Source organism: Sinocyclocheilus rhinocerous, unplaced genomic scaffold (genome assembly GCF_001515625.1).
Source record: "Sinocyclocheilus rhinocerous isolate Xijiao unplaced genomic scaffold, SAMN03320098_v1.1 scaffold615, whole genome shotgun sequence".
In the NCBI taxonomy this organism is placed as follows: domain Eukaryota; kingdom Metazoa; phylum Chordata; class Actinopteri; order Cypriniformes; family Cyprinidae; genus Sinocyclocheilus; species Sinocyclocheilus rhinocerous.
Window position 1 is genome coordinate 2,469,425 of NW_015631049.1, and position 27,784 is coordinate 2,497,208.

Here is a 27,784-nt window from a genome sequence, read left to right on the forward strand (position 1 = left end):
TATATATATATATAAAATAAATGCAAAACCTTTTTTGAAATATGTGTAGGTCCCCTTGTGAATGTTTGTGTGTTATGAGTTGCTGCTGTGCATGTAGTCCAAAGCAAATTTCCTTTAGTGGGACAGTAAAGTATATTTAATCTAATACACTTATCTGTAAAAATTATTAGCTACATGTAAGAACTGAAGTGGTAATGTCTCCCTGGCTTTAGGTAGCTTTGAAAGTGTGTGATGTTAATTTTCTGTATAAATTCCAGTACTACTATGCCCGTTTTATAAGTATTTCTACGTGGGTGCAAATATAACTGTGTGTTCACAGAGGTGTGTCTGTTTTGTACAAGTGTGTGTTATGTGAAGTAAAACCCTAGAAGTTTACTTAGAGTGTATTGATCCTGTTACGGTGTGCAGTTCTGCGTGTGTGTTCATGTATAAAGTGTGTTTCTCTAGATTGTCCTTGTCTGTCCCCTTGATTTATAGCGTGTGTGTGTGTGTGTGTGTGTGTATGAGTAGTAGGGAATATATGGCCACTTTGCAGATGAGGCCATGGTTTATTGCCGCAGTATCATTTAGCTAATGGACACCATTTCTATTCTGTGTCGCTTTCTGTCTTTCCTTTCTCCATTTCATTCAATACACTTAAATATAATTTACATTTAAACTAAGTATTTTGGGCAGGTGCTTTCTTACCAAAGTGACTTGTGGAGGCAATAATATTTAAGTTGAACATTAGCCACAAACGTAGAGCCAAAAGAAGATAAGTCGAGTTAAGACAGCCTGAATGATGAATTTAAAGAAATATATTTATGAAGATATTAAGAAATATATATATATGACATATAAGATATGTTTTTGTGATGCCTTGTTGGTACATTGGTATAATTTCCCTCTGACAAGTATGCTTCCTTTTTTAGTAAAATTGCAACTGTTTGTCAGCGTTGTGTATTAGGTGCTGCATTTATCATTTGTGTAATATTTTCAGTGACCTTCTCTCTTTTGGAAATAGAAGCACAGTATTTCTGAAAATCATTTAATATATTGTGCCTGCTGAGTGCTCACTAAAATAACTTGCATCTCTTAAGAGTCATTCTTGCACAATTCAGGAGATCCACTGCTGTTTCCAATGTCATTTTGTGTGATATATTCTCTCTCTTTACCTCAGGATATCTTCCCAATGGGATTCATGCTGTTGAGGCTATGCTTGCTGCTGCCAGTATAGGTGCCATCTGGAGTTCAACCTCTCCAGATTTTGGTGTCAATGTAAGAGCTTTACATGCATAATAGTGGCTATTTACCATATGACAACTATAATATATAATTTTTTTTAATCGTGTGAAATATACAATGAGCGTGTAGCAGCCACTTAGATTTTTTCTGTGAGATGTGGATCATCAGAACATGTAAAATATACAGGCTAGATCAGGTCAGCATGGTATTTCACTTTCATGTTGATCCAGGGAACATACATGTTTCTGAAATAAATACCTAATATCTGACCCGGCATTCATATGCCCACATGCCTCCATATTTACACTGGTGCAGTTTGTTGTCATGAGCTTCCACTTTGTTCTAGTCTAATGTATTACAGTAAATGCACTTTATATATCCCACAAGCAAAAATGAGTAAATAAAAAATAGAGTAATATTCCGTCATATTATCGCAACATGTCTAACCCCATGTACAAAAAAAGTAGGTCATGATACCATCAATTCTCGCTGTCTTCAAATGTGTGTGTGACCCGTTAGCTATGTCAGACATTCTGTCACACATACACACACATTACTTCTCGCTCCTGCCTCTCTGCGTCTCTCTCTCACATACACACTTCTATGAGGAGATTAAAGTAAGTCTACAGCCCCCTCAGGGCTGAGGTTATTCCGTAAATAGGACAGGCTCTAGCAGATAAAGCTACATAGATTCGCCAAGGCTTATTGACTAAAGTAAACTCAGTATATACATTGCTGCCATCTGTGGTTAAGTCAGGGTACTACAGCATATTACTGCAGCTAAATGGAATCAATGTGGCAATTGTGTGTACACTAACTGTTCAAAAGTTTGGGCTCAGTAATATTTTTTTTAATGTTTTCTTTTTTTTTAAGGCTGCATTTATTTGATCAAAAATACAGTAAAAACAGTAATATTGTGAAATATTAGTGTACACTAACCGTTCAAAAGTTTGGGCTCAGTAATATTTTTTTTTATGTTTTCTTTTTTTTAAGGCTGCATTTATTTGATCAAAAATACAGTAAAAACAGTAATATTGTGAAATATTACAATTTTAATGTTAAAATGTGATTTATTCCTGTGATGCAAAGCTGAATTTTCAACAATCATTACTCCAGTCTTCAGTGTCACACGATCCTTCAGAAATCATTCTAATATGCTGATTTGCTGCTCAAGAAGCATTTCTTATTATCAGTGTTATGACTTTTTTTATGAATGAAAAGGTTCGAAAGAACAGTATTTATTAGAAATATAAATCTTTTGTAACAATGCAGAAGTCTTCACTTCACTTTTGATCAATTTAATGCATAGTATATAAATGAATAAACATTCATTTCTTTAAAAAATCTTACTGACTCCCAAGTTTTGAACTGTAACTGTAACTATATAGTGTGTATATATAGTTTTTTTTTTTTTTTAACAATATGGCCTATTTTGTGTGTGTGTATGTGTGTGTACTGTACCTTAGGTATTTTTTTCTATCATTTATGTGTCTATTTTCATCTTCAGGGAGTTCTAGACCGGATTTCTCAGATCCAGCCTAAGTTGATATTCTCAGTAGCAGCTGTTGTGTATAACGGCAAGCAGCACGACCATATGGAGAAACTCCAGAATGTTGTTAAAGGTATACAGCACACATTTCAGCTCACGCAAAGCTAGATTTTTCCATCATGTTATTATGTTGATATATTTGCATTTCATGGAGCCGCATATATTTGTTTTTTTCCCCCATCATCTCTCTCAGGTCTCCCTGACCTGAAGAAGGTTGTGGTCATTCCATACGTTCGCTCTCGACAAGAGACTGACCTCTCCAAGATTCCCAACAGGTCTGTGCATCTATATGTGTTTACAATCATATTTCAATACATCACATTTCTTTTTATTATATATTGCATTGATGCTTACATTTGCATGTACAAGTTAAATTCACTTGACAAAATATGTTCATTTGTAATGACCTAAAGTCATAAAGCATAGATGACACTTGAGACAAGCAATGATTAAGAGTTTTCGGTGTAATATACTACATACATGCACTATCGTTCAAGTTTGGGGTCAGTACAGTTTTTTAATACTGTTAATTAATACTTGATATTAATAAAATTGAATTAATAAAAAAATGTATCAGTTTGCACAAAAATAACTGTTTTCAACATTGGTAAAAAATGTTTCTTGAGCAATTTAATTCTTAAGGATCATGTGACACTGAAGACTGGAGTAATGAAGCTGAAAATTCAGCTTTGCATCACAGGAATACATTTTAAAATATAATAAAATAGTAACATTTTAAGTTGTAACAATATTTCACAATTTTACTGTTTTGTATTATTATTTGATCAAATAAATGCAGCCTCGGTGAGCATAAGAGACTACTTTCAAAAACATTAACAAAATTAACCAACCCCAAACTTTTGAAAGTTAGTGTACATATGTATAAAATACATCACTATATTGTAAGATTTATTATTAAATATTTACATACTGTAACCTTTCAATCCTGCTATCTAAATATCTGTTGCATTGTTTAATATAAATTTGGTTGTATTTTATGGACATTCTTTACTGATATTTAACCTGTGATCGTGATAATTGCATTATATTAATTGTAAGCTACTACTTCGAACACACATTAATTTGTAATCTCTCTGTTCTTAAAGGGATAGTTCACCCAAAAATGATCTTTTTTTTCCCCCCAAACCTGTATGACTTTCTTTCTTCTATTGAACACAAAAGAAGACTTTTCATTTTGAAGAATGTTGGTAATCGAGCAGTTGCTGGTAGCCATTGACTTCCATAGTATTTTTTTGAAGTCAGTGGCTGCCAGCAACTGTTTGGTTACCAACATTCTTCAAAATATCTTCTTTTGTGTTCAACAGCAGAAAGAAACCTAGGTTTGGTTTGGAACAACTTGAGGGTGAGTAAATGATGACAGAATTTTTATTTTCGAAATGCTGTCCCTTTAAGATGGCTGAATATCCTGTGAAATCAATTTTTCGTATCTCTAGTACTTGTATTTTGCCATTCTTCACTTATAAATCACTTTGGCTAAATCAATACATGTTAATTGTTTGTTAGCCCTTGTTAAACTGACAGAATAAATAATTTAAAATGTTTCTATGAAGTTTCAGTTGGGTTTTGCTTCCTCTCTCAGTGACAGCTGCTGCTGCTGTATGTTCAGATGAAATCTGAAGTGGTGCTGTCTGGTTAGGACACAGTCAGTCCTAAGTCCTGACTCTCTGTCTCCTTTACTTTTTCTGTCAGTGTGTTCCTGGATGACTTTTTGGCCATGGGTAAAGAAGGGGATCAGGACCCTCAGTTGGAGTTTGAGCAGCTGCCCTTCTCTCATCCTCTCTTCATCATGTACTCTTCTGGTACCACAGGAGCTCCCAAGTGCATGGTGCATTCTGCTGGGGTGAGTGTGTGCGCGCACCTAAGACATTGTGCAGAGTCCAATTTGATATATTGTACTCTGTGCAATTACTTCTTGATATATGCATTTTCGAGCACCCTGAGCCAAACATGATGTATAAGGAAAGAAAATACAGATTGCAAGCATTTGTTTTGCAGGTGTACAAATATCAACAGCTAAATTATCAGTTTTTAATGTAGGAACTTATTGATGCATTTTATTTGCTTAAAATTGTGTGTGTGCATGTACTCATAGACAGGGTTTAGGGCAATGTTTTTAAAATTAAAGCCATAAAAAAAATGTTTTTGTTAATTGAAATAAAGCTGAAATTAAATATAAATATTAGATGAAAAACATAGACTTGAAAAGTGAAAATGAGAAATGTTTCCTTGAAAATCAACTTAAACTTTTTTTAAAGGCAAGTTTATTTATATAGCACATTTCATACACAATGGTAATTCAAAGTGCTGTATATTAAAAGGTTTTAAAAATAATTCTAAAACAATCGTAACAGATTAAGACACAAAATTAACTATAAAAAAAAACTAAGATTCCAATAACAACAACAACAACAATTTTTAATATAATTCAAAACAAAGAAAAGAGGAATAAATAGATGATGCTGTGCATTTTATTTCAGTTAAAGTACTAAAACTGAAATAAAATAAAGCTAAATATGAATATATAAATATGTCTTAAACTGCTGCATGATTTCTGTAAACATCCCTCCTATGCATGTTGGTCATCATGCGCAAAATCTCTTGAATCACCAATATTGACCACAAGATGGCAATAAGAGGCAATTTTAAAACCTGACACCATAAACCAGATGCAATTGGGATGAGCAATTATGTGCACCATTCTCATCCCTTCTGAATGCATTACCTGTGTAATCCCAACATTAGGGACACAGTAGCCCACATGAGTCTAAATCAACCATTCTTTCTTGACATACCCACAATTTCAATTCAAAAATCAACATTGCACAGAAAATTAGTTTGAAAAATCAGGGAAGGCAAAAGCAGTGCTTGATCTTTTTGCTTTTTTGTGCTTCACAATCACACTTCATATGCGCTTGGTCAGTTTTAATTTTAATTTTTCACAGATTTTCCCTTTAGCCTTTGTGGCATTTGTGTCTGACGCCTCTCTTGCGTGCTGGATAATTAGAGCGCTGTGTCTATGAAAACACAACACGTGCAGCCACGTTTCTCTCTTCTCGCTCTATGGATGATCAATGTTCAGTGAGCTCTTATGAAAACAGTACTCGTGTCGGGTTATGGCTGTTAGCGAATGAATGAACACGCTAGCAATTAATGCTTTCGCTAGGATACGTGTTAGTTGCAGGGCATGGTGTTAGAAAAAAGGAATGTGTGGTTTTTTTTTAATCCATGCAGTGTCGCTGATCCTTTAGTTTGCTAATTAGGCCGTTCCCTGCCTGCCAGAATACCTCTGAACGTACAACACCAGCACATGAGAAAGAACTTGAGAAGAACATGAGATTCAGAAAAACAAACACATGCTTTGTGCTTTGTGTTATGTCGCCTCTGATTGATATCGAAGACCTCTAATTTTACTTGATTCTGAGTCCTTGATTCTGATTGGTTGAGCCGTGTTCGAAGCTGTTGTACTCTACGAACAAACACCTTTGTTTACTTTGTGTGTTGCTTGGCAACCACTTTGTTGCAACCACAACTGTTTCTGAGGAACTACATTGTTTGGTGGAAGAATACAGTTTTTATTAATATCATTACACTTTATTTGCTCTGTTTTATTTTGTGAAACCTAACTACGTATATGGAATAACCATTTTATAAAAGCAATAAGCCCCGTGAAGCGTGAATTCTTGGGGCTTATTGCTTTATTTTCTTAGCCATTTTTCCACTCAAGGTGATTTGTAATGGATGTATGAAGTCAGCTGTCCTCAGGTTCACACAGATGTCCTAGCAAAGTAACCACAGGTGTAGTTCATCACATTAACTGTGACTGTTTCACCAGTCTGACCCTTTTTTTCTCCTTTCCCCAGGGCACTCTCATCCAGCATCTTAAAGAACACATTCTCCATGGCAACATGACCTACAGTGATGTCATCATATATTATACTACGGTATGTATCTGCCTTCTTAGATGCAGTAACTATACCATCTCGGTGGAAAACAGCATCTTTCTCCAATGCCATCTATTCAAAAGTAGCTGTGCTGTCTGACTGAATCTTTATAAGCACCATACAGTATGCCTTACCGTTCAAAAGTATGGTTTTTGAAGTCTCTTTTGCTCACCAATGCTGTGCCTGAAATTGCATACTTCCCTACTACAGTATATAGTATGCGAAAACAGTATGTGAGGCGAGTAGTATGTCCGAATTCATAGTATTCGCAAAACAGTAGGTGAAAAGTACCCGGATGACCTGCTTCTTCCGCTCGGATTCTGAAGTGCGCATACGATGGACACTTTGAGGCCACGGGAGAGGATTTATAGAGGAGAGGATTTAATATTGTGAAAAAATTTTACATTTTAAAATGTTTTCTATTTTAATATATTATAAAAGAAAAACTGAATTTTTATCAGCCATTACTCCAGTTATCAGTGTCACATGATCCTTCAGAAATCATTTTAATATACTGATTAGCTGCTCTAGAAGCATTTCTTATTATTATCAATGTTTAAAATAGTTGTGCTGCTTAATATTTTTTATAGAAACCATTATACATTTTTTCAGGATTCCTTGATAAACAATTTATTTGACATTTTTTTGTAACATTTAAAAAATCATTACTATCACTCTTGATCAATTTAATGCATCCTTGCTGATTAAAAGTATCAGTTTCTTCAAAACTTTTGAACGTTAGCAGCATGTAAATTGCTTACTTCTACAGGTATTATAGAACTCGTGTTTTTGATGTGATTGATTAATGTTATTTTGCGCCACTCCCACAGTCTTAGTTATTACATAGAAAAAACTATTTCAGAAAAAGTAATTTCAGAGGCAGAGAACATTATTACATTTTGATGAAAGATTTTAAACAAACGTACTACTTTAGCATGACGTACACTGATGAATTGTTCCCAATAACACTAGGGACATTTATTAATAAATCAGATTAACATAATTTGCCATTATGTCTTTGTTAGGACAATGTATTTTCTTTCCTTTTTGTCTTTTAGTAAGGTTCGCAAAATGAAGATACACACAATTTCTGGGCAGTCCAGTTTGATATTCAAAATGATATGGTCCATTTTGAACACTGTTTGTTAAACTTTGCCGAGTAGTTGGTGTGTTTACCCAGTCTGGTCAGACTCAGGACAAAAATGTATTCTCTGACCCAATCTCTCTTTTTATGTGCAGACGGGCTGGATGATGTGGAACTGGCTGGTGTCCTCTCTAGCTGTTGGGGCTTCTGTGGTCCTGTACGATGGCTCCCCTCTTCTTCCCAGTGCCAATGTGCTCTGGGACCTTGTAGACCGTCTGGGGTAAGTAAATCTGTGTGTGTGTGTGTGTGTGAGAAAGACACTCTATAATGAAGGTGTCACAGTCAGGAGCTTCAGTCACTTTTTTCCCCCCCTCATGCCCCTGCTGTAATTGGCTGAGGTGTGGCAGTGCTTCTCACCAGCATCTGCTGTGCCCTTTGTGTAAATGACACCACATCACCACGGCAACCTGATTTAAAGAGATGGGTCTAATTGGCCACCTTTAATGTGGCATCGAGTTCCTTTCAGAGTTTACCTGTTATTGATCAGAAATGATCAAAGTGCAACAGACACTGGAGTTCCTTTGGATCACACTTGATGTGTGTGTGTGTGTGTGTGTGTGTGAGATCATTTTCAGCTCCCATGGCTACTGGTGAAAGCCTCTATTCTTAACTCTCATTGTCTCGCTTCTTCCCAAGAGAAAGAAAATAGAGACATTTTTGCAGCAGCTTTTGGGAAAGCCAAAATACACACACACACATTTGTATTACTCACCAGACCCATATGTGCTGCTTAAATCACTTCATTTCAGAGACATAATCATTTTTTACATTTTTTAATTAGGGCTGACAATCAATTAAAAATAATATATAATTAATTGCATACAAATTAATATAATTAAATACACTGGCATTCAAAAGTTTGGGGTCAGCAAGATAATTTTTTTAATGAAATTAATACTTTTAATCCACAAGGATGCATTAAATTGACCAAAAGTGGCAATAAAGACATTCACATTCTATTTCAAATAAATGCAGTTTCCACTAAAATATTAATCAGCACAACACTTTTCAACATTGATAATAAGAAGTACCAACTCAGCATATTAGAATGATTTCTGAATGATCATGTGACACTGAAAACTGGAATAATGGCTGCTGAAAATTTAGCTTTGCGATTTACACAAATAATTTACATTTTACATGTATTAAAATAGAAAATATTTTTCAGTTGTAATATTATTTCACAATATTGCTGTTTTATTTGATCTTTGATCAAGTAAATTCTGACTTGTGAAGATAAGAGACTTCTTGCAAAACAAAAAAAGTCTTACCAACCCAAGACTTTTGAATGGTAATGTATGCGAAATGCCAATTTAATCATATTAATTGCAAAAAGCTCCTAAATAAAGAGTCAATTTCAAGATATAGCATTGTGGCAAACGAGTAAAGCATTGAATAGATGTTACAAAAAATGACTTCAGTTTGTTTTATTTCCAAATAATTTAATGTAAGCCTATCACAGTTCTACAGGTTACCGCAATTGAGTTTGTCAGTCTGTCTGAAGTTTACACATCATGCATTCTAGCATTTATGCAGTATTTTTTTCTTTTTAATGTTGGTCTGTGGCATCTTTGGCCATTTCTCAACTTTTAAAAACATGTGTCAAAACCTCTGAGTTCAGTTCCATGCCATTGCACTGAGTCTTGCTATATTGAACGCAAGATTGCATCCTGTGTGAACTGTTTTTGAGCGGTCTGCTCTCAGTAACTGTGATTTGGCGAGGCGTGTTGCCTGTGATAGCAGCTGAGCTTCAAATTTGAATTGCTTCAATGGTATGAATATTTCTTAATGTGGAATTTACATATGGGTCAGAGGGCATGCTTAAACTGTTGTGTTTTTAATCACGTTATTTTATATAGATATTAATTGTATTAAGTGGATATGTTAAATTTAACAGTCCTACTTTTAAAAGGCAGCTCAGGTTTGTATCTGAGAGTCTTTTTATTTGTCTTTCTGAGTTTAGCTTTGAGTTAGTCCTGTTGGTGACACCAATTAAGTTCTTCCTCTGGGCAGTATAGGGTTTATTTGGAGTTTACGGAGATAGTGAAAAGACAGTTCATTTTTAAGTTTAGTGGATACGTCATTATTCAGTGTAGTTCAAACCCACAACCTTTTAATTCCAATCAACAGTCTATAGATAGAACCAAGTGCCCTCTACATTTTTTTTCTTTTTTGATAATCAGTTACACTCAAATGTTTGTCACAATACAGAAGATCTTTTGCTGCTTCCATTCCATCATGAAGCATCAATCTCAACTGGTTCTGAACCTTTTAATTATTAGACTAGGAGGGTGTTTACATGGCAACTTGTTTTATTTCAAAAAAGCAAGGAAGATCTTGTTTTCATTTCCTTTAAACATCAAATTGGGCTACTTTTAGGTAATACTAACTAGTTTTAAGGGGTCCTATTATACTTTTTCACTTTTTCAACTTTAGTTAGTCTGTAATGTTGCTGTTTGAGCATAAAAAAGATCTGCAAAGTTACAAAGCTCAAAGTCCACTTCAAAAGGAGATATTTTATTTAACAGAAATCACTTTTTAAAAACTACAATGAATGACTCGTTTGGACTACAACGCATATTTTCCGGGATTTACCTAGTATGAGAGCCTGTTCTAGTACACCCCCAAAACAAAATCAAGACTTTGTAAAAGAGCATAATAGGACCCCTTTAAGGCACAGGCTCTTACCTTGACTCAAGCTCTGCACACTACAAGACTCAAGCTTGATGCTTTTGATCTATTAGTCTGTATCCAGAAATTGCAGATCGTAGTTCATACCCACTCTTGTAGTGTGCACACTTCTGAGACACTGGTCGTAGGTGCTACGACATGATTTTGTCAGGCTTGCTTCAGACTTTGAAGCATGTTCCATTTAGTCTTCAACTGTGTTCACTATCCTGACAAGTGAGAGGGCAGTAATGAGCAACAGACAATGAAGCTAAAAGAAAGCAAGGCATTGGGAAACTGGTAAACAAAAAATAAATAGAAAAGCATCAAACTGCTCCAAACATCTCACCAAGTGCTGTTTCATCTATATTTTTAAACTCTGTTTCTTAGTTTTCCTGTTCTGTGCAATTCTGTATAACACAATTGCAATTGTTGTCTGTTTACAGTGTGAAGAAACACTTCTCCCGTTGCTTTGTAAGTAAGTTTGTGAGGGAATATATTCTGGGATCATTGCTTCAGTCGAGGCCTGCGATCAGTTGTGTAGTGTGCGCAGGGAAACATTTCTGTGTACTTGGCTTTATTTGATCATGCTGTCCAAATTTGTAGACATTTGCCTTTGTGACAGAGACAAACAAAGTTCATAACTTCAGATTGAATCAGCCCATCTACCCCTGTTCTGCAGACCAGGTAGAATAAAACATGCTCTTTCTTTCTCTCTCTCTTTTGTCCCACTATTTTTAGACGTACGAATGTATTGATCCTGGAATAGCTTTTATCTTGTGCTGCTCCCCTTTCAGATTAATTGTTTAATGTTTACAAATAATCAATATTCAATCAGAAGGTAGATGGGGTGACCATGTAGATGTAAGAAAATGCATAAAGGAAATGTATTCTGGACAAAGGGCCATTGTGAAACTTGGTCATGATAGACAACTCGTTCTTTGTCCCATTTGTCATTGTTGGGGAAAAATAGCTCCTAGTTTTTGGTCTTTAATAAGACAGAAGAGACTAAGAATGGATTGTGTTGAAGTGTAAGACAATGGACACAATACTTTCTCCATAGTTTGAGAGGAACCCACAATCCAGAGTGTTATGTTATTGAATCTTATCTTAGGTTGCTGGAGCTACATAGCTTTGCTGGCACATTAGTTGAAGAATGCAGACATTAAATTCTCTGAATTATTGTAATTAATAAGTTTGTTTCCTTAACTGCACTGATAGTTCCTTTTATTGAGGTCAAGATATACACCCCCCACAAAATTTAGGGGAAGTCATGGCCTAATGGTTAGAGAGTCGGACTCGTAACCCAAAGGTTGCGGGTTCGAGTCTCATACCGGCAGGGATTGAGGCATGTGGGAGTGAATGTACGGCTCTCTCCCACCTTCAATACCACGACTGAGGTGCCCTTGAGCAAGGCACCGAACCCTCAACTGCTCCCCGGGCGCCGCAGCAAAAAATGGCTGCCCACTGCTCCGGGTGTGTGTTCACTGTGTGTGTGTGCACTTTGGATGGGATAAATGCAGAGCACTAATTCTGAGTATGGGTCACCATACTTGGCCACATGTCAATTCACTTCACATGTCACTTCACTAGAGGTGTCCAATCCTGCTTCTGCAGGGCCACCTTCCTGCTAAGTTTGACTCCAGCACACCTGTCTGGAAGACCTTTGGGGCCAGTGGAACTTGATTAGTTGGTTCAGGCTAAACTCTGGTGAAAGGTTTAAAAGTCAAGAATGAGCTTTTTATAATCCACATAACAATATTTATGTATCACTACACATTTGGGGCCAGTGGAACTTTCAATGTCTTTCACAAAGCATTGCCATGTTGAGTTAAAGGGATAGCCTTGGAGAAACCTGGATCTGAGTGCCGTTTCTCAATGCTTCATTGGTGATAGATGATTGATCTCCCCTTTGAATCTCTAACCTGTTGGTTATAAACCCAGATCTTTTACCAATAAGCTAAGTATCTAGTCAATATCTGGTTAAGATCTGGTATACACCTATATATATTTGCTTGAGATTTTACTTCTATAAGCCACACTTGCTTGTCTCATTTGCCAGTTGTAATTTTTCATGTGCAGATGGGGCCAAAATTATGTGGCTTATACGAAATGAGCTTTCTGAATATTTAGACGAGCTTCACTTCTTTAATATTAGAAAAATGAACAACCCCATGATCAATTCTATGGATAGACTATGCAGTAAATCAGAGGTCCATGATGCTATAAACGGAAGGAAGATCAGTGCTTGGTCAAATCATTAGATTGGTACTGACAAGTTTTCCCGTTTTTCCCTGACTGATATCTTGCTTGTGAAATCATGTTCCATTTCATTTCATATACAATTCTCTTCCTACATCCTAAACGACCCATTATTAACCAGGCCTTGCCAGCTGCCACCAATCACACGCAAGCAGGACATTGTCATGGCACCTATCCACATTGGGGACGTCTCTTTTTGGACACTATAGAGAAAGAAAAGCAGAATGACAAATGAGTTTAGATGGATACTTAATTATATTTATGTGCAGCTCTTGATATTTTGCACATTAATTGTTCAATGCAAAATATAGGTTAATTTTACCTGACCATTTTCTGCTTACAAATGAAATTTCACTCTTTATGCAAATCCCCTGTGATTGGTTAGCCTCTTTGAATGTAAAATGCGTGGTTGCTCTATGCTTTTGATGTTCTGATTGTAGGTGTTTTATTAATGTTCTCATGGTTGTGTCGTCAATATGCTGACAATTTCTGAATGACAATTTTTTGCTGCTCTTGGAGCTGTGTATTCTGAACATTGGAGTACATAGAAATCCTGTTTTCACCAGGTTTAAGTGTTAAACATCGGTTAGGATAATTTCTTTTCCATGTGCATTTAGGAATAGGCATTTTCATATAGTATACAACCTCTAGAGTAGAAAGTCTGCTCCACTGTAAATTTGCTGGAAATACAGTATAACACTGTGCTAGACAAATGGAAATTACACTAACACAACCATGTTGACATGTCTGTGCTCTTCAGATATTGCACTGCCATCCCCCCCCACCCCCTGATTTCTGACCGCGAGTGATTCCATCAAGAGATAGCTGACCGAGGCCTCTGCAGGTCAACAGGCCATTTAGATCAATTCCACCTCATTGACACTGACTGAAAGTGCTCCGCTTTTTGTTCTATAGTGGAAGCACGGCGATCTAAAGTGCTATGGAAATTAGGTTTTCATATTTGTTGGTGATGTGGCCTAGTGTAATGTTTCCCAAACAGATGTACCTCAGGTTTCTTAAGGATTCTGCCCTTTTATATTTTACCTCCTAAATTGCAGCTCGGTTTTGCAAGCTCTAAGAAAGCCATTTTATTTTTATACATTCAAAATATACACCTAATTGTTAACATCCATTTTTGTCCATTTGTTTTTTCATCTGCTGACAGAATCACGATTTTTGGGACTGGAGCGAAATGGCTGTCTGTGTTGGAGGAGAGAAATCTGAAACCTGGTGAGCTGCATTGAATTACAATCCCTCTGTCTTCTCTCTTTCGTTTCTTCACTTTTTCTGTCATAATAGGATTGTCACTATACAATATTTCAGTAGTCAATACCAATACCAATACCAGTGATATTTTATATTTTTAATATCAATTTTGATACTGCTGCAAAAACAAATATGTTGTCGAGCACTACACATTTTATACTGCAAGACCTAATGTTCAGATTTTTTTGGCACATCATTTGCTTGTTTACAAATCTACCGTTTACCTTGTTAGAAAGCACTTTGTTGCATCTGTGAGGTAAATGCACCAAATCGGGTCTATACTCGGTACTTCCGATACTGTATAAAGACTAATAAATGTATATGTTTGTTTTTTTAAGCTTCAATTTTTGACACCCCTAGTACACATTAATTTCCCCACTTTCACAGCAGTCTCTAGATGCCCCTAACTCATTCACTAAACTGCATGTGCATGCTTGTGAATATTCAACAATGAGACAAACTGAAAGTGAATTAAAATGCAATTTACAGTGGAAGATGGAGTTTGTGTAACGACTGCCATGAGAGCAATCGATTTAGAGGTCTTTTTTTTTTTATAAAGAGTAACGGCAGGAACTCCTCTGATGAGGAGACAATTTTATGAGCACCTGTGGTTTCCCATGCAGAGATTAAAAAAACAACTTGAAATGAAATTCGACCCTGTTCAGTCAGGATACACAGCTACTCAAGAATGTCTGTCAATGGAAAAAGATGTAGCTGCGCCAATGCTAACCAGCAAAACCCTGACACCTTGGATGTAACTGGTGCTTTGTGAATTAAATTAAATTAATATTTAGTAAAATTAAATTAAAGTGATAGTTCACCCAAATAGGAAAATTCTGGCATTTACTCACCCTCAGTTTATTCCAAACCTGTTTGAGTTTGCTGAATGCGAAAGAAGGTATTTTGAAGATTGTGGGTAACCAAACAGTGCTGGTAGCCATTGACTTCCATATGAACAAAATTCATATTCATATTCATATTCAGTGCTTTGTGAATGCCAGTTCATGTCATCCTTAAAGATGAAGCTCTTGTTGTGTTTGAGGTATTGGAGGAATTTGTTTTGCATGTGTGTGGTTGAGTGGATTGTGTGTTGGGGGGTCAGAGACGTGCTTCCTGGCCCTCCGCTGCTCCCTTTGGCTGCTTGACATTTCAGAGCGACACCTGTTAGCCTGTGGGGTGTGGCACTGGCTCTGATAACCGGTGCGAGAGACCCTCTCTACATGGGACCCCAGATGGGTGGCCTGGCATGTCACATGCATACATTTCAGCACAGCTTAACGCGGTTCATAATTCTGAGCACTGTGAGCCATACCCATCTGCCTCCGGACTATAGACAGTCTGAATAGATGACAGCGAGCTGAGCTTTATACTTCAGGACTGTTTATAATGTAATGTAGAATTTGGGGCATATCAAAATTCCGCTTAAATGCATGCTATGGTAATTGCAAAACAAACAAAAAAACCATGCAAAACAAAAATAAATCCCCTAACTCCTCCAATACCTCAAACACACCAAGAGCTTCATCTTTAAAGACAACATGAACTGGCATTCACAAAGCATTGAATATGTTAGTTACAGAATGAAAATGTAGGGACATCGATCGGAATTTAAATATATGTGGTTATTATTGTTGATTTTCTTTTGAGGTCTTGCAAGCTGTAGTATTTCCTTTAGGAAATGCTTTTTTTATGATTTTGTTTTTCTTGACTATTCACAGCAAACACGCACAACCTGCAGACCCTCCACACACTCCTTTCTACAGGATCTCCATTGAAGCCTCCGAGCTATGAGTATGTGTACAGCTGTATTAAGAACAATGTGCTCCTGGGATCCATATCAGGTGAGCATTCTATTATATTCTATTCTATTACCTGCCTTTTTTCCTCCCTTCTTTCTTACTTTAAAAAAAAAAGAATACATATTTTTTTAAATTTCTTTTTACTTTGTTGATTTTCCTTTCCTTCCTTCCTTCCTTCCTTCATCCATCTCTCTCTCTCTCTCTCTCTTTCATTCTTTATTCTCCTCTTGATAGTACGGTGAGTGTGTGTGTGTGTGTGTTTTGCAGTGTGATCTCATGCCTGCAGGGCCCTGCGGAAACAAATTAGCATCAGCGTTAACAGCTGTGGTGGACTGCTGATTTTGTGTGCATGTGTGTGTGTTTGTTACAGAATGAAAATGTAGGGACATCGATCGGAATTTAAATATATGTGGTTATTATTGTTGATTTTCTTTTGAGGTCTTGCAAGCTGTAGTATTTCCTTTAGGAAATGCTTTTTTTATGATTTTGTTTTTCTTGACTATTCACAGCAAACACGCACAACCTGCAGACCCTCCACACACTCCTTTCTACAGGATCTCCATTGAAGCCTCCGAGCTATGAGTATGTGTACAGCTGTATTAAGAACAATGTGCTCCTGGGATCCATATCAGGTGAGCATTCTATTATATTCTATTCTATTACCTGCCTTTTTTCCTCCCTTCTTTCTTACTTTAAAAAAAAAAGAATACATATTTTTTTAAATTTCTTTTTACTTTGTTGATTTTCCTTTCCTTCCTTCCTTCCTTCCTTCATCCATCTCTCTCTCTCTCTCTCTCTTTCATTCTTTATTCTCCTCTTGATAGTACGGTGAGTGTGTGTGTGTGTGTGTTTTGCAGTGTGATCTCATGCCTGCAGGGCCCTGCGGAAACAAATTAGCATCAGCGTTAACAGCTGTGGTGGACTGCTGATTTTGTGTGCATGTGTGTGTGTTTGTAACTGGGGTCTCGCAGCATGTCTCTCTCACACACCACCTGTGCCCAGTTTCTCCCTGCGGTTTCACCAGATGAGCTTTGCTCTCATGGCAGGTCAGCGGTAGCCTGCTACAGTCATGTTATTCACAATGAACCTTTCGGAGCTGTTTGTTATTTAACTTCTTATGTGCAGTGCTTGTTCCTGGATGAGTTATTGCAAGGAATACAAGGAGGTTACAGCTATGCTATTTTTAGTCTTTGCTCTTTTATTATATTACATTTCCATTGCATTTATATTATATAAAATGGGTAGTTCTGGTCTTTGATGCGGTTTGGTCAATAGCCATGTTTTATTTACAAATATGATGATTCTCTTCACTGAACAGAATATGTAGCTATGATTTTTATATAGATTTTTAGTTTTTTCTCATTTATATTATATAATATTATACTATATGGAATATTACTGGAAAATATAATGGCTTTACAGTAGTAGCGATAACTGTGTTAAGTAATATATGGTTAATATGGTTATGATTAAAATGGTTATTATGATTTAGCATTGTAAATGTTTGAAAGATTTTAGTCAATGAACTTTTAGAATTTTGTTTAAAAATGTTCCGATTCTGAATCTAAAGTAGACAATTTGATCTTATTGTCTCAAATGAGTGATAGATTATGATGTGTTCTTTGCATATGTCTGCCATGAAGGCTTTTTGATTTGCCATTTGGCTCACATTTGATACCATGACAGCAATCTCATTGAATTCTGACATGTTTGCAGAGCACATGAGCCTCATAACTTTTCAGAAAAAGGCTTTGACTGACGTTTCTTGACTCCAGAGGTTTTTGAAATGTCAGGCTACCTAAAGATGTCTGCTGGAAAACAGCAGCGCAGCAACACGATGCTTGTCTTCAGCTCTGAGCTCAGATAGCCTGTTGACCCTCTGAAATACTGAGAACCCACTTTGTCTAGGATCATCGCTGCGCCCGCCTCCCCTCAGATACGTGACCTCTGCCAACCCGAGGCAGATTTGACCTTGACCCCAATGTCAAGCAGAGCATATGTGTCGAGGCTTGTTTCCCACCGCTCCTGTTACTGTGCCAGCCAGACTCCTGAGCGCAGAGGGGCAGCTGGCAGGAAGCTTTAACACTTTCAGCCACCCAGAATCACCTGAATCCAGTAGACCCCCCAATATCACCTACCATCTGTCACATACACACATAAACACACATATCTATTGTCCCAGCAACCTTTTTCACTTTTGCCTTTTTTATTTTTCTCCTGTTTTCTGTCTCTTTTATAATCTGACTTTATAGCCATTACATTTGTCAATTACCAAACAAAAATTCAGTTTCAAAAAAGGTTCAAAATATGTCAATGCGATTCATAACACAAGTGCCTATTGCATTTCTCATAATTGCCACAGGGGGCGCTATATTGTGCGTCAGTCTAAACTGTTATTGCCTTCAATCAGTTCCCTCTTTCAGGTCAACTGCTGTCATGGATGAGCAAAGGTTTGAGGAGAATCTTGCTGAGAAAGCTACTTCAAATCCACATTTATGGCTAGTTTTTGAGATCAGCTTATCACTTATGAAGACTCGGGATTATCTAAAGTATTATAAATTTTCTATGCAATTAATGGTACTTTAAACAGACCTTATGATACACAAATATGTAATATAAAAACTGCAACTTTGCAAAAAATTGTTTGTGACTGGCAAATTTGAATGTAAAAGTAGTTAATTTTGTAGTGTCACTCCTTTTATTTAGTTACTCTCCATCACTGATGGCTTATTACTTGTGTTTTTGGCTTTTTCTCTGCCATTAAAAAGATTGTTTGAGGCGTGATGAGGTTACGAAACAAGCATTTTATATTTGTAGAGAAGTATCGTGTGAGCCAGTTTCATTCCTGAAGAAAGCCTGAGTTTGTTGGACCAAATAGATATTTGTGCACCTTTGTTCAGCTTGTTCCTTTTGCTTTTATTGTGTCTGGTAAACAAATCAATAGGGAAGAGCTGCACTATAGAAACTGTGATCCATATAAATGGAGACAGGAGAACAAAGCTACCAGCAAATTATGCCAACAAGTTAATGAAAAATCCACTCTGTTTCCACAAAGTAAACTAAATTTCTAGAGCTTTTCATCTGTTCTGAAGATATTCTGAAACACGAAAGATCTGTCTGTCTTTGAATTTCTCCACAAACCTGTGAGATTTTCTTACCTTGAAGATTTTGATCATCTTTAAAAACTGAATATTAACATCTTTAATATTTCCTCAGGAGGCACAGACATCATTTCATGCTTCATGGGTCAGAACATGACGGTGCCTGTTTACAGAGGGGAAATTCAGGCCCGAAATCTGGGCATGGCTGTGGAGTCCTGGAACTGTGAAGGTGAGATATAGCTCATGTTTATCTCTGATTTATGGTCAAGACACAGAGGTCTTTTATTTTATTGTATTATTATTGTATTATTTTTTATATAAAATTAATAGTTTGGGATCTGAAATCTGATTTGATTAGATTCACAAGTAGTTAAATTTAAAAAATCCTTCCGACACCAATATTTATAAGAAATTAATACTTTTATTTAAGACTTTAAATTCATCAAAGATTCTTGAAAAAATATATATCATTGTTTCCACAAAAATATTAAGCGGCACAACTGTTTTCAACATTGGAAATAATATGACGTACAAATCAGCATATTAGATTGATCTTTGAAGGACAGAGAGACACACTGAAGACTGGAGTAATGGCTGCTGAAAATTTAGCTTTGCAATCATAGGCATAAATTACATTTTAAAATGTATATTTAAATAGAAAAGTTATTTTAAATTGTAATAATATTTCACAGTAAAAAAGCTCACTAACCCCAAGATTTTGAATGGTAGTGTAGATTTATTATGTAAATAATATATATTATTTAAAGCATAGATATTTTACAACATCACCTACAATAATGCTAAGAACCTAAAATAACTGGCAGAAGAATGATTAAATAAATGTAATTTATTACCCCTTAACATTGGTAAAAACACTTCCTTTGTAGCTTATTGCTTCAATAAAGCGGTTGTGTTTGGTGTGTATTTCAGGTAAGTCTGTTTGGGGCGAGAGTGGGGAGCTAGTGTGTTTGAAGCCCATCCCGTGCCAGCCCACTCATTTTTGGAACGACGAGAATGGCAGCAAATACCACAAAGCCTACTTTTCTACCTTCCCAGGTAACCCTTCACATGACATCACCCTAGATCTCTTTCAAAATCTAGTGAACTGCCTCCATAGGCAGCATTTTAAGATATTATAGGCATCATTGCAAAATGCATTGCTTCAGACTCATTGCTCGTAGCCTATAGAGGCTCACAGATGCACTCTGTTGCCTTCCTTCAAAGCTCTTAAATGGTGAAGTGGTCACGGTGAAGTGTGTTTTCTGACTGATTTAGAAAGCAAAGGAGTCATCCCTTTGATTTGGAAAACAAACATGCCGCTTCAGTTTGTTCAGAAGACTCTGCAGCTTTTCCGCCGTATTGATTAAATGATTTCTGAGGGCAAAAAGGGGAAAAAAAAGAACCTGCCAGCTTTTGTTAGCACGAAAAATCTCCTTGAAGCCTTATTGCTGTCAGTTTGGAGATGTAGGAAAAGGCCAATCAGGACAGTTCAGCCTCATTAGCGTTCTCAGGCCGTCAGCGGTCAAGATACACAACAGCTGCTTCTTTCTATAACTATTTGTTAATCCTTTCTCAATCCATTTATTTGTGTGTATCTCCTCATTCAGGAGTCTGGGCCCATGGTGATTACTGTAAGATAAATCCAAAAACGGGAGGAGTCGTCATGCTGGGGAGAAGGTAAGTCTCGCTTTTTGTTCTGCTTTGTTGTATTGAAGATTTTGATCATCTTCTTTTGTTTATACTTATAATATTGCTTTGTTACTGTATTATGATACTCTTTGATTAGTAATGCACCTAAATGGTATAAAGCACTATTTGTTCTGTCTGTATTTTCAGTGATGGAACCTTGAATCCTAATGGTGTTCGGTTTGGGAGCTCAGAAATTTATAACATTGGTGAGAAATAAATACACACTTTTTCCTGTTTAAAAAAAGTAGACTAGTTTGGACTGGTTTAGAACAGGCTAAATTATCAAGTGGTTTTAATCTTTCTCAAAATATACAATATATTGGTACCATAATGGTTATTAGTGAATATTCACTATCGTTAAAAGGTTTGGGTTGTGTACATTTTTTTTAAGCTCACCAAGACAGCATTTATTTGATCAAAACCAACTTTAAAATGGTAATATTGTGAAACATTATTACAATGGCAGGGCTGAATTTTAAGCAGCCATTACTCCAGTCTTTAGTGTCACATGATCTTTCTGAATTGATTTAATAATAATAATAATAATAAGTTTAATTTATATAGTGCCTTTCCCAAGCTCAAGGACGCTGCACAATGACAAAAGCAAATAAACAATCATGTTATACATAGATGGACAAGACATTTGCCAAGTCCAGAACGTGCGGTTGCAGTTGCATACCACAGTAATAATACAGTATCATAATCAAAAAAAATATATAATTTAATTAAAAAGATTTAATTTCTTCTTCTTATTATTATTATTATCTTATTATTAACATTTCTTACTATTATCCATCTTGAAAACAGTTTGGAAACTGCTTAATGTTTTTGTGTAAACCATGATACATTATTTTGTACTTTGATAAATAGAAAGTTAAAAAAAACTGCATTTATTTGAAATGGAACTCTTTTGTAAAAACGTAAAAATCTTTACTTTTTTTATCAATTTAATGCGTCCTTGCTGAATGAAATTATTAATTTCTTACAAAAAAAACAAAATTAACTGACCCCAAACATTTGAACGGTAGTGTATATTTATTGGTATCAGTCAATATCTGATGCATATCAGCTGATATGAAATATTTAATTGTGCATGTGTCTCACTTAAAGTTAGTATTTGAAAACAAATAAATGAATAACATTGTTAAATGTTATCTCATCTTTAGAAAGTCTAAAAAAAAAAAATCTAATTTCCATACAGTATGTTATTTTGTTGTGATTGCATTTGCAACAATTTCAGTTTTTAGTGATTAATTTTTCATTTAAACAACAAAATGTATAGAATTTTATCTAAATAATTATATATGCTGGTAATTATTTTTCATGTTATCAGCCATACCATGAAAATAATTATCAACATATATAATTATTTAGAACGTGCTAACATAGTAGTAAGACAGCATTTAAGACCCTTGTTATGCCCTCTCTCCAAACAGTGGAAGCCTTTGAGGAAGTGTCCGACAGCCTTTGTGTCCCTCAGTACAACAGTGATGGAGAGGAGAGGGTGATTCTGTTCTTAAAGATGGGACCCAAAAACACCTTCAGTCAAGAGCTAGTGGGGAAGATCCGCGGTGCTATCAGAGTAGCTCTATCTGCCCGACACGTACCAGCCTTGATACTGGAGACCAAAGACATCCCGGTGAGCTCAATTTGCGCATTCATTCTTTCACTTGCTTTATTTTCTGCTTCTATTTTCTGTACTTTTCCACCTGATTGACTTCACATTTCTTCTGCCTGCAGTACACTATCAGCGGAAAGAAGGTCGAAGTTGCTGTAAAGCAGGTGATCGCAGGTAAGGACGTCACTCAGCGAGGGGCCTTCTCAAACCCAGACTCCTTGGACCTCTTCAAGAACCTACCTGAACTCCAGAACTTCTGAGCGCCTGCATGAGGTACATCTGAACTCCTGAAAGTCCTGTGTTTCTGGGCCCCTTCGAAGGGTTCAGATTCTCTGGCCACCTGTTGGAACTTTGCACCATCTGGAGGAATTTCTAGAGCTTTCAAACATCAAAGTTCTTCGTTTTATCTACCTGTTGTGGAAAACTCAGCTACTAATTGGAACTGATGGAGTCCGTACATGTAACACTTCCTCAAAAGTGTAACTGGGTTCCTCTTGGGTAGAAAGTTGAGTGCCATTTTATGAGATTCCAACTTGGATCTCAAAGGGACATTTTATCTATTCTGTTGTTGCGTCCACCAAGCATTATTTCCAAGAGACGTACCGAACTCGCAAGTGATTTACAAATCAGTTTTCTTAGTCTACCGTGTCAGTCCCATATTTTCCCTCTCATATTTTGATACAATGTCACTTTGACCTTAATGAAGTTCTAGGAAAATATGGCCATGTATCTTTTGTAAGCGAAAAATGACACCATTTATGCTCATAAATCTTCATGAGTTAAATACACTGATATGTTACTGAACATCACAAATTTAAGGTTATTTTTCTTGTCAAAGATGAGAGCCATTTCTCTAGTAATACTGACTGTCTGGGTCAAATCAACTGTTTTCCGGAACTAATAACTTTATGAAGCAAAATTTACTGATACAGTTTCCTGAATTACAAACTTGCTGTAATAAAGTCAATGCAACTTTTCCAAATTTTCCCCCAAAGCCTGACTTCCTCTCTGGGAAAAAAGAATATATTTATATTTTTTAATAATATCCTATGAGTAAATAGTGATTCATCACATCTGCTGTATTTGTAGAGTATATTATACTGTCCCGAACTACTCACTGTTGTCTACTGAGTGTAGATTTACCTGAAGCTGATGTAGCTCACTGGCCAAAAAGATTTCCATATATTTTTTACATGTATACTGTATATATTTGATTCCGTAAATGCAGCTGCATGTTGTGTGCTACACTAGATGCCCCTTCGCAATGACACTATTTGATCTCTTTCGGTACGCCTTATATCAGGTTGTGAAAAGTTTTCATCAACTGAAGCTCATCTTCATTCTTTGAGCCCTTCTTTGGTATATAGCTTTGTCTGTGCCGTCCCCAAATGTGCCGGCTTAGTCTATTTCTTCATGTGTCCCATCCACACATCCAGGGACTGTCGCTGTAGGCATATCCCATGAGGCATTCCTCCATTACGTTTCAACCCAATACATTTATCATCAGAACACTGCGCACATATGAAAAAGCTGCATTTGTTTGTTGTTTGAAGTTTTGAAAGTCAGCAAGACCGTTGCAATGACATGAAATCCAGTTAACCGTGTAATATTAGATTATTTGATTATATGTTTGCATTAGGAGTAAAAAGAAGAAATTCTGGGCAGTCGAAATGTCTAGGATATAATCTAAAACCACAATGAAAAATAGAAAATATCGATTTATGTTGGATCAGATTCGAGCTGGTTGACATGTACTGATGGTGCATTTACACTTGCTTTGCAGCATATCACAGAAATATTTACCAACACGTTTCACAGAAGCAGGCTTCCATCCAGAAAATATTTTTTTTAGTGACACTGAGAGAGGATGTGCTGCAACTGCTCGCAACAAATACCAGAAAATGTGCTGCGTTTGAATAATTTAAAAATAATTTTGTGCTAATAATGTTATTTCAGCAGTTGTTTACAACAGAGAAGCCTTGCAGGCTAGTATTGATGTACATTTCAAGTTTTAATGGGTCATATTTTTGGGGCAAGTTTTTGACCTCAGTGAGGACTCCTTACTTGGTTTCCTAAAAGAAACTACGCACTACAGAGTTAAAAAAAAAACGCTTTTTATATATGATAAAGCTTAGACAAAATTCAAAACGGTGGACGGGCCCTTTAAGAGGCTCATTTCTTTGAAATTGAAATCATTCGGTATAGAGGTGCAGATGGCAAGCAGTTGTGCAGATCGCTTGAATTAAATCGGTCCTTATTTCCGCTTCAGACAAGCAGGGACGGATCTGTTTCACCTCATGCCAACCCTTGTGCCACCATATGCCCCATATCTGCTCAGTTTTGCTGACAGGACTTGCCTGGTCTGGGACTGTGCGCATAAGGAAAGCTACCAAATCCTTATTTATCGATAGTCACTGTAAATTTCGCTGTACATTACCACTTTGTCCCCCAAAATTGATTTCATTTTTCCATACTCAGCAATTTCATAAACATTCCACGGAGATCTATTCCATTTTATTACCATGTTGTTGTTGTTGTTTTTTTCCTTTTTGATACATGGAAATGGAAATACTGGAAATATCATTTTTGTTTAGGTCCTTATTATTGTATTACATTAAATGTATTTGGTGTATTACTAGTAAATGAAAGGTGCTCTCTTCTCGGTGGCTAATGCAATATTCCTGCTTCGAAATAATATAATTGTACATCGCTTAATGTGAATAATGATTACTAATATAGCTGAGAATATATTTGTTATGAATATATTATGCCTATATACTGTATATCAATGGACCACTTCAGTTGTGTCCACTAGGAGCATACATGTATTTCATGTATATCAATACTTATTGTACTCCTAATTAAAGAACTAAGAAATAATTCTGGTCTGCTGTAATTTTTTTAATTAATTAATTAATTTCTTTTATCTTGCATGAATTGGTTGCACGGTCTGTCTCTGTCTGTCGGTCGGTCGGCTCTCTCTCTCTGTCTCTCTCTCTCAATTCAATTCAATTCAAAATTGCTGATACAATATTGCCAAAGCTTAGTATACATGTACAAAAAGATAATAATATAATAATAATAATAATTAAATGAACATCACAGTAATAGAATTGAATATTATAACATCCTAGAAATATTAAACTGTAACAAATTATAACGTGTGAACATTTGATACCACAGTCTTTAACTTACATAGAAACACATACATACTTCGGATCACTGTGGTGGACAGTAGGGTAACACACTGAGGTCAGACACAACTCTCTCTCTCTCTCTTTCTCTCTCTCACACACACACGCATTCACCTGCTGCCTCTCTCTTTCTCTCTCTCACACACACGCATTCACCTGCTGCCTCTCTCTCTCTCTCTCACTCACACACACACACACACACACACATTCACCTGCTGTCTCTCAGGCTGTGGCACATCTACACGTATCTCGCAGCCAGTCTATACAATTGTCTATATATATATAGACAATTGTAGTCTATATATATATATATATATATAGACTACAATTAAAAGTAGATTTTTCAACGGCCGGTCACTGCAGGATCCCAGAACTCCTCTCGAAAATAAAAGGTGCGGTGGTCGCCTCATTTTAAAACAGATTCATCTCACTCTCCACCCTGATGTTTTCAATGTGATGATCAAAAATGAAATCCTATCTGTGAGAGAGAGAGTGAGAAAGAGAGAGACAGCCTGAACTTAAATGAAAGGTTTCAAAGATCAGGCAACACCATCCCCATATGAATGCCGTCATTTATAGTAAGAAAAGACGAGACAAATTTATGCGGGTTCAATTTTGAAGAAGGAAGGAAGGAAGAGAAGAGGGCCGGAGGGTCAGGTGCATGAGTGCGTGTGAAGTATTGTCACCCGTCTTCCTAGAGATGATTGAAATGTTCAGGCTTGTCTGTCAGCAAATTGCCTCTGCTCAACATGTAATCTGTCGACTGGCCTCTCGCAGAGAGCGTTTTACATCTGAGTGTGAGTGTGTTTAAATGGAAGGGTAGGGGGGTATTCATTTTGAAGCGGATGGAAAAAGGAGACGAGGTCTGACAGAAACATGAACACGGAGGGGGAGCGCCGGTGTGATGAAGGACGTTCCTGTTTCCCATTAAGTCATCTTTTGATATCTCTGATCATGACAAATCACAGCATAGTGGAAAATCCTTGTGATGTAAACTCTGATTAAAACCACAATGCAAAATATGCGCATACATATAAGCTCTGCTCCAAAACTTAGTGAACTTTCTACTGGCACTTTGAAAGGGAGCATCTTAACAGAACCTCATAACTGACTGATTTGAAATGCTCTACATATAAATGCTTAACATAAATAGTTCTCTGCATGAGAGTTTAACTCAATTTTACATTTTTATGTCTCTCTGTATATTATTACTATTATAAAAACAATAAAAAATAAAATAAATTGTAATAATATGTAACCCCTTTTCCCAGTGCTGGTTATAGGTAGCTAAACTACTTTAAAAATTGTAACATAGGATGGGGCCCTGGGTGTGGTTTGAAAATAAATACTAATAAAACAAATAACTCAGGTGTTACGTTTCTTTTTGTAACTATTGTTTTTACACAACACTTATTGACGGTGCCTCCCTTTTATGTAGTAATTTCACGTTTAATTCCAAATATCCCATTAAAATGGGATCTTTTAATTAACTGTTGTAAACTCAAACACAACAAATGTGAATGGGAGAAATTATATACAATTTACTGAAGTAAACTTGAAATTAAAAGTATTCAGTATAGACAATTAAATATGAAACTGAAAATAAAAGCAAATAGTTAAACAATATACACTATAAAAAGCAGTTTCAATATAAACCCTCTGTTCAACTGACACCAAGATAAATGACATTGAAAATCAGTAGAAGGTCTATGACATTAAATTAAGTGGGCCCACACACATACATCTGTCTCTTGTTCACTCAGTCTTAAACAAAATAAATCGTTGCAGGCCTGGGACGTGGCTTGAGAGCGTGGTGTCCAAAAACAAAAACTGGCCGCTTCACTTTAAAAGCAACACAAAATGTTTAACTGCACGTACTTTATAGTACTCACGACCTGAGAAGCTGTATCTAGTCCAGTGACCACGAACAACAGGCACAACTGTACAGGGCGGCAAGTTCAGCAGATACGGGATCCAGTGAAGAGTATTCAGCGCCACAACTCATCAAAGAAAACTTCTTTTTCCATGGATCAGGAGATTTTCCCGGTCAATAAACAAATGGCTAAAGAAACAACTGTCCGTTTCCTTTAAACAAGTAGATAAGCATCCCAGAAGAGCACAACGATTTGTCATCCATATTACTGGGTGTACTTTATCATATTTGTAGAGAACTAACGTGGATTGCAAGTTCCTTTAACTTTCTCCTTACAAGCTGCAATTGCTGCGCACATCTCCTAAACCCCGCCCACTCAGGAACAGTAAACACTGAAAATAACCCAATCAGAGACCAGTAAAATGAAGATGAGCAG

General features: G+C 36.4%; 1 protein-coding gene and 1 long non-coding RNA gene across 2 annotated transcripts in view; one reads left to right on the top strand and one right to left on the bottom strand.

The window, feature by feature from the left end:
• Positions 1-25,161, top strand: part of aacs (acetoacetyl-CoA synthetase) — a 33,572-nt gene extending 8,411 nt beyond the window's left edge. The window contains exons 5-18 of the mRNA XM_016553956.1: positions 1,160-1,257; positions 2,732-2,846; positions 2,967-3,048; positions 4,484-4,634; positions 6,655-6,735; positions 7,975-8,099; positions 13,974-14,038; positions 15,793-15,915; positions 19,090-19,203; positions 19,905-20,030; positions 20,582-20,651; positions 20,811-20,869; positions 22,100-22,302; positions 22,404-25,161. Of these exons, the coding sequence (XP_016409442.1) occupies positions 1,160-1,257; positions 2,732-2,846; positions 2,967-3,048; positions 4,484-4,634; positions 6,655-6,735; positions 7,975-8,099; positions 13,974-14,038; positions 15,793-15,915; positions 19,090-19,203; positions 19,905-20,030; positions 20,582-20,651; positions 20,811-20,869; positions 22,100-22,302; positions 22,404-22,541 (1,550 nt within the window). The 3' untranslated portion in view covers positions 22,542-25,161. The remainder of the gene's footprint in view (positions 1-1,159; positions 1,258-2,731; positions 2,847-2,966; positions 3,049-4,483; positions 4,635-6,654; positions 6,736-7,974; positions 8,100-13,973; positions 14,039-15,792; positions 15,916-19,089; positions 19,204-19,904; positions 20,031-20,581; positions 20,652-20,810; positions 20,870-22,099; positions 22,303-22,403) is intronic.
• LOC107741255 (uncharacterized) lies at positions 12,839-27,681 on the bottom strand. The gene is made up of 2 exons (XR_001640184.1): positions 27,354-27,681; positions 12,839-13,011 (listed from the first exon to the last, which is right to left on the bottom strand). It is a non-coding gene; the product is annotated as an uncharacterized LOC107741255 (long non-coding RNA).
• Between the last annotated feature and the right edge of the window lie 103 nt (positions 27,682-27,784).